We start from the raw sequence: 7,189 nt of genomic DNA, 5'->3' as shown, positions 1-7,189 counted from the left end.
ATTTTTCACAATTGCAATGTTTCCATTAAATAAGAAATGCAACTAAAATCCCACATGAATAAGTTTGTTAACGTGATAAGTCATTCTAAAAACATGCCGCGCTGTCGTCCTCCATCTACTTCCTGTCGTCATCTTCTTCGTGGTTTGTGGTGGTGAAATGTCCGGCTGTTGATCATGGGACTCATGTGATGCAAAAAAAAAAAAAAGTGTTTCCATGTTTTGCGAAATAAACTAATTTCGATACGGACAAAAAAAAAAAAAGCCAACAAAAAAAACCCACCATCCTAGCGCCAAAACGTTTTAGACAAAATAAAAAAAGGCTATGAATTTATCTTTGAAATGTCAAATTGTGCTATTATATGGGCAATGGAAATTCAAATAAAGATGAAGGCAACGGATTCTCTTGATTTATGTTACTTTATGAATCTGTCCGTATTAAATAAACAATAACATAAAAATTATTAAAATAAACACATAAAAGGTTTGTCTGCAAATGCTGAGATCAATCTGCAATTATTGTTTGAGAAATCTACAATTTAACTCCCTAAAATGTGAGATTTTAGAACGACATACACCTTACCATGTAAGTGATGAAAGCGATCATTATCACAGCATGTTGGGCTGCCAGCTCATCTTCACTCAGCATTCCTGATTATTACAAAAATAATAAATATGAGAGATGAAGGAGAGACTGAGGTAAGTTGAGCCACTCTTTGTTGCTAGACAACATTTATCATGTGACCAAATAGTGAGTTAATTGAGATTGTGAAGGTAAACTTGTTAGACTTTTATTTCTTAAAAAAAAAGAAGAAAAAAAACATTTCCACTCTTAAAAGTGAATTTCGTCAATCATAAGTTTCATAAGAATCGTGTTCAGATATTTTCAAAATTTGTTGTCAATTGTGCTATATGTGAGCTACAGCATAAAAAAAGTATAGCATTTTAGCTCTGGACACAAATAAAGTTGAAATTGTAGTTTTGGGGGTAAGTTGAGTCATTTGAAAACTTGCTTGGACATGCTTTATTACCAAAACAGTTACATTTGCACTTGTTCTGATTGTCTGAAGGGATGAACAACATCCTGAAATAAATTCAGATATATAAGCTAATGACCAAACTAATGTTGCCTTCATAAAGTGTTCCTAAATATGAAAAATGACTCATCGTACCCTCAGTCTCTGCTACTGGTTTTCATTTCAAGCTGTTTGTGACAGAAGTGAACTGGTTGATACTGACTGTCGGCTGCAAAATTACCTGCAAAGAATCCCCCAAACTCATACACCCACCACTCAAAGCAAACCATCAACAAGCTGGGGATGGCCAGCTTCATGTAGGATCCCCACTCCTGCAGCGATTCCACAGACCAGCCTGCAGGGGGGGGAAGACTCCTATTTATCCTTCAATGAGTTACGTGAAGCCAAAAACAAAAAAAAAAGACAGTAGGTCAAAGCACTGACTGCTCACCTCCCCATGTGTTCACATGTAGCTTCTTCCACCAAATGTAGGCCAAGAGAAAAACACAGATATAAATCTGTGAGAGAGTGTTGGCCGCTGCAGAACCACTGCAAAGAGAGTCGGGTCACACTCAGAACCATATGTGATTGTGAGTAAATGTTTTGGGACGTGTAAGGAACACCTACGCGACGCCCAGACTCATCCAGTGAAGGAAGGCGTAGTTTGTTGCCAGGTTGGCAATGTTCGCCAACAAAGCAGTGTACATTTGGGGCATGATTATTCCCTAAAAACGCAAGCATGAAGGTGTTAGTAGCGCCACAAGTTAAGACGACATTTTTCTTATAGAAATAATAACTACAACGTCATAGCTTGCCTGGTTCTGCAGGTAGGACACCTGAAGGTTATACAGAAACATGGCCTAAGAGAAAAGGAAAGAATCAAATTGTCGTTGTAGGTGGGATAGAGTCTGCATGCAGAGCCTAACTAAATTATTTATACGTTCTTTGTACCTCTTGCTACAATCAGTTGTTCTGAGGTATGCATGTGTCTATGAACTTTAGCCATCCAGGGACTGATTATTTATTTTCAAAGAAGAGCATCTATGAACTTCCTTTAGATGAATCTCAATAAAATTTAGGTCTGGATGTTACTTTAGACCTAAAGATTCTTGGATTGAAGCCATTCTTTTTGTAGCCTTGGCTGTAGGTTTAGGGTTGTTAAGGTAAAACATTTGCCTAGTATGAAATTCCTTGTAGTTTCTCCCTGGCTTTGTGACAGGACTGTCCTGTTTTTAGCTCCATATATCTACATTTCAACTCTGATCAGCCTCCCTGTCCCTGCTTAAGGAAAACATCCATATGTGGGACTGAAAAGGTTCATGTGAGTCTTTTGTTTTTGACAAGATCATCTTCTTCCACCTGTTTGCTCTTCCAAAAATTCAAATTGAAAATAGAACCCAAGTGAGTATGGATCTCTCAAGTTCCTCTAGAGTTACCAGTGGATTAACACATGTTGGTCATTTTGCAGTTGTTCCATTTTCTAATAAACTCATTGCTGCTATATGTTTAGGCTGCTGGACGACAAACTGACCCCTCACTTTTCCTCACTCTGCTTCCTTCTTCTACAACTCTGCAATTTGCATTATTTTCTGTTATTTAAACTTTTTAAAATAACAATTCAGTAGAATTTTATTTAACAGGCTGCACAGTGTGAGATATTTCAGACTCCTGTTGCCAACTGATAGTTGTTTCCTTGGTATAGCTGAGGAAAAGGTCATGGATAGGAATGCACACAACAATTTGAATTTTCAATTTGTATTTGAGAAGTTTACTGTTTATGTACTTCTTCAATTATGTACTGAATTTTTTTATTTATTTATTTTTGGTTAAGTGACAGCATTTGTTGTGATTTGGGAATATACAAATAAAAACAACTATTTTGTGTTGGTCTGTAACACCAACATCTGTTGATGCCTCCAAAACTGCAGACGTTTTGGCTACAGATGTTTTGATGCAGCCAAAACATCTGCAGCCAGACAGATGTTTTGGCTGCATCACAATGAACAGTGAAAAAAAGTTAAAGGGGTATGAATATATTCTAGCTAACCACATAATTAGAAATCACAGGAAGTCAAGGCTGAACGTGTCAAAGAAAGGTGAAAACTTACCGGTACTGCAGGAATAAAAGCTGTCATATACAGCTGGGCTACTCTGGAAATAAGAAACAGTGCTTAAAACTAATTACCAGATTTTTTACAGCAATATTTCAGCACACAGAGCTAATCTTAAAGTTCAGATTTTGCTACAAATAAATAATGACTTGGTGTTTTGAGCAGCTTCAGCTGCATGTAGTTACCTAGCCACCTCGGGTTCCTGCCCCATGCACAGCAGGATGGCCTCGGCGTTAATGAGCAGCCCCCAGCAGGGCAGACAGAACAGCATCAGGATGATGATGCCCCGCTGCAGGATCACTCCCACCCGCAGCAGGTTCTTACCCCCGAACGTCTGGCAGCACCGCAGAGGTGGCAGTAATCATTCAGCGAAACGCAGTAATGAATAGTTAGGATGTGAAGTCAGTTAAAAGCGAGTCAAGAAATATTAACACCAAGTTTTCAAACCTGGGACACCAGCGTGTCGCATGCCAGTCCCAGACCGCATCCTGTGGCTGCCGTGGTAACGTTAATGGCCTGGAATCAATTCAAAGCATACTTTTGTAGACTTCACTGTTTGTAGACTTTACTGTTTGTTTGCTAATATTTTTGCTACTTATGACAGTTTAAATTGATTAAAATATTAGTTTTAAGCAGTGTCAGTAAAACGTGTGTCACATCTCGGTCTTTTTTTGTGTTTATGCTTCCAAAACGTATTTTAAAAATATGATAGAATACAAGCACTTACTGCTGAGGCTAATCCATAACCAGCCATCACATCATTTCCCAGGCGCCCGCAGAACATTGTGACAACAAATGGAAGCAGGTAATGGAGAATTCTGGAGAGTAGCTACAAACACAAACATGATTCATGGAGCAGACGGCACCAACACACATATAAGGTAGAAGGTTTCATATTCTATCTATTATAACTCCAATTACTGTGCACAGGTGTCTTTACACATACATGCACATTTGTGTTTTCATGTCTTGTGGGGACTTTACATTGACTTCCAATCATTTTCTACAGCCTGACCATTACCCAACCCCTAACCCTAACACCTAGCCATCACATACCCAACCTCTAACACAAAATCAGCATTTTCCCTCATGTGAACCAAGAAAGGTCCCCACAAAAAGCAGTGGTCCCCACAACCCCACATTGGAGGAAGAGATAGGTCCCCACAAGGATATAAAAACCTGGTTCACACACACACACATGCGCGCACGCCCACACACACACACAGTCAGGAAAAAACCACTAAACATGAATCTAGCCGTGACTAAAAAACACATCATTATAACTCAATTTTCCTCCTAGAAAAATCATGATCCACTCAAAAATGAATATATGAGTTGAAGCGTTTCTTACCAGAGGCCCCGTCATCCTCAGGATGTGGTAGAGCTCGTCTCTGCAGGCCGTGGGAACCTTGTTGCGGACCCATCTACAGCAGAAAAGCCTGTCACTGGAGGCATCCATGTTTGCAGCAGCAGATGTTAAAGCAGGTTTTATTTGATTTTTTTTTTTTTTTTTTTTTTTTTATCAGACAGATGTATCTGTCCGGTCTGTCATCTGCTTAGGTTTTGATGCTGTCTGGTGACAGTTCCTACTGCTGCTCTGGAAAGGCATTTCAACGCGGGGAAAAAAAGTTACTAATTGATCAACTCAAGGTCGGCTTAACACTTTTGTCAGGTCGAACTTTCTGGGAGAAATAACCTGACTGACAAAAAAATTATTAGCAATTGCATACAGTTAGTAATTTTAATTCTTTACAGTAGATTTTCATTTGTGTAATAAAATTGCTTGCAAAAGAGTTCAGGCACTTTAAATTTTATACATTGTGGACATTTTATGGGATAGGCTAGGGGTCTTCAACCTGTGGCGCTGGAGCCATAAGTGGTTCTTTGGTCCTTCCACATTAGCTGCGTTTCCATTACAACTGTGTGAAATCTGAAGACAGTTTGCTGCACTGCATTTCATGTAGGAGTTTTAAAGTAACTAAAACCATGTGTTGTAAAAAGCTCTATCACACTGTCCTTTCACTTCAGAGTTTTTCCACTACTTTGTGTTGGCCTCTCTCATGAAATTTAAATTGGATACAACATGTGACAACATGTAAAAAGCAGACAAGGAGAATGCTCATGTATGCTAACACAAGAAATGTGGTGTAGAATTTAACTTCTAATTACACACAGCTTTGATTTAATTTAGCATTTTTCTGCTATAACGTTGAAGGTAATTTGAAGGCAATTAGCTCATACTGTGGTTAGCATACTAAACAAGCATAACTTGCCCTGTCTTCACCCCTGTTGTTGTGGATAATGTGCGAACAGCCGCTAGAAGTGAGAGTCATGACTATTCATGAAAACTCTGTGCATTTTAATGGTTACGCCAGCTTCCTTTGAAGGAAGGATAATCCTAATAAATCTCCATCACCGTCGGCTAACATGTTCATTAAAGTGTTTGGGAGTATAAAACATTAACATGTCAGATGGCTCGAAGTCCCTCTGGAGAATACTGGAATAAACCAGTGAGTTCTTTGGCAACATGGAAAATGAGATGCAACCCTATACTGGTATCAAAAAATAAATAAAATTAGCCATCTGAGGTTGAGTCATAATATGTAGAACAGCTGCACTGCCTCGACTAACAGGGGATCAAATTCTGGAAAACACTTTTCCAGAACAGCAAAGAAACATGAAGATTTTTTGCTGGATTTTTAAAGTGCAGTTAATCCATATACTAAATATGCAGAAAGTTGCAACAACTTTTTATAGACATACATGATATACATCGGAATCGGAAAATGTTAGTCTTATTTTTCAACATATCGGTATCAGTTCTATAAATAAAACTGGGTTAATAATAAAAACAGATACTTATTTCCATCTTATTGCCGTTTGTTTCTGGAGGGGAAACAAACGGCAAACACATGACCACATGCACATGTGGTTATGTGGTCATGTGATAGCAGTAGTGATGCAGCAAAGGATTGTGGGAGGATTAACTCAAGGTGTATATCTTTATATACAATATATTTGTGTTCACACACTTTGTGTTCTTGCCACTGATAAGAATTTAAATTTATTTCTGTAATAGTTTTTTTTCTTCTTTTTACAGTCATTTTAAAAGGTGAAAAATGACTAAAAATAAATAAAAATGTCAAATTTCAAATGTTGGTTATAGGTCATTACAGTAATATTAATATCGGATATCGACATCGACCCAATTTTTCATATTGGTGCATTTCTAATTTTTTTATGCTGTTAATATGAATGTTCTTAACAAGAACAAGTCAAGAAATATAAAAACCATTGCATACATAATTTTTCCAATTAAACAATGTTAGTTGTTTCATTGATTGTGAGTGGCTGATGTGCAAGAGATCTTCAGAAGCTGTTATGATTAATGGTCTTAAAACTGAGAAGCAGAAATTTGTAGTCAATAGGAATTTAACTTGTAGACAAAGAAGCTGTTGAAAAACAGCTTCACAGAAAAATGTGATTAATGGAGAGAGTTTTAGTGACAAAACGATGAGCGGAGATGAAAAATGCTACAGAGCTGAAAATATGTTAATTGTTTTGTGTATTTAAAAAGAAATGATAGATTTCTGATGCAGGAAGCGCACAAACTCCTAAACCTATAAGGAAGAGCTATTGAGTTAATAATTAAAAACTGTCATATTAAATGTTGGTGATGGTTTTCCACCTTGATGATGAGTTCTGTTTTGTTATTAAGTTTTAAGAAGCAGGTTAAAAACAAGGTTTGATTTCTATTAAGAAGCTACAGAAATAGTTCAATCTGGAGAGGCTCAGACGGACAAAAGGGAACAATTAAAAGATTTAATGACAGGAATGAATAACAGTTCTTTGGTGCTCGGACCCCGGCAGCTAATTTGAGCTGAGATTTGATATGAACTCGATGAACATCCCAATAACTGATTAGGGATGTTCTCCCCCGGGGCCCGACACTGGTGCAGTGGCGCAACTACACATTATTCAGGTGGATGCGAAAACATAAATCGGCGCCCGATATATATATATATATATATATATTTTTATTTTTTTGTTTTGTTTTTTTTGTCA

At 37.6% G+C, this 7,189-nt stretch overlaps 1 protein-coding gene across 3 annotated transcripts in view; it reads right to left on the bottom strand.

Annotated features, from left to right (window-relative positions):
• The window catches only part of LOC103474157 (multidrug and toxin extrusion protein 1-like), a 16,627-nt gene extending 11,830 nt beyond the window's left edge, over positions 1 to 4,797 (bottom strand). Inside the window, exons 1-10 of one of the 3 annotated variants that reach the window (XM_008424937.2) lie at positions 4,476 to 4,797; positions 3,852 to 3,953; positions 3,572 to 3,640; positions 3,310 to 3,458; positions 3,122 to 3,164; positions 1,829 to 1,873; positions 1,641 to 1,738; positions 1,465 to 1,562; positions 1,255 to 1,368; positions 581 to 648 (exon numbers count right to left, since the gene is read on the bottom strand). In XM_008424937.2, coding sequence (XP_008423159.1) covers positions 581 to 648; positions 1,255 to 1,368; positions 1,465 to 1,562; positions 1,641 to 1,738; positions 1,829 to 1,873; positions 3,122 to 3,164; positions 3,310 to 3,458; positions 3,572 to 3,640; positions 3,852 to 3,953; positions 4,476 to 4,583 — 894 coding nt within the window. In that variant the 5' untranslated portion in view covers positions 4,584 to 4,797. The remainder of the gene's footprint in view (positions 1 to 580; positions 649 to 1,254; positions 1,369 to 1,464; positions 1,563 to 1,640; positions 1,739 to 1,828; positions 1,874 to 3,121; positions 3,165 to 3,309; positions 3,459 to 3,571; positions 3,641 to 3,851; positions 3,954 to 4,475) is intronic. The other 2 variants (XM_008424936.2, XM_008424935.2) reach the window with 2 other exon arrangements.
• Between the last annotated feature and the right edge of the window lie 2,392 nt (positions 4,798 to 7,189).

This window comes from Poecilia reticulata, linkage group LG13, assembly GCF_000633615.1.
Source record: "Poecilia reticulata strain Guanapo linkage group LG13, Guppy_female_1.0+MT, whole genome shotgun sequence".
NCBI classification, from domain to species: Eukaryota; Metazoa; Chordata; class Actinopteri; order Cyprinodontiformes; family Poeciliidae; genus Poecilia; species Poecilia reticulata.
This window is presented reverse-complemented; position numbering and strand designations above follow the sequence as displayed.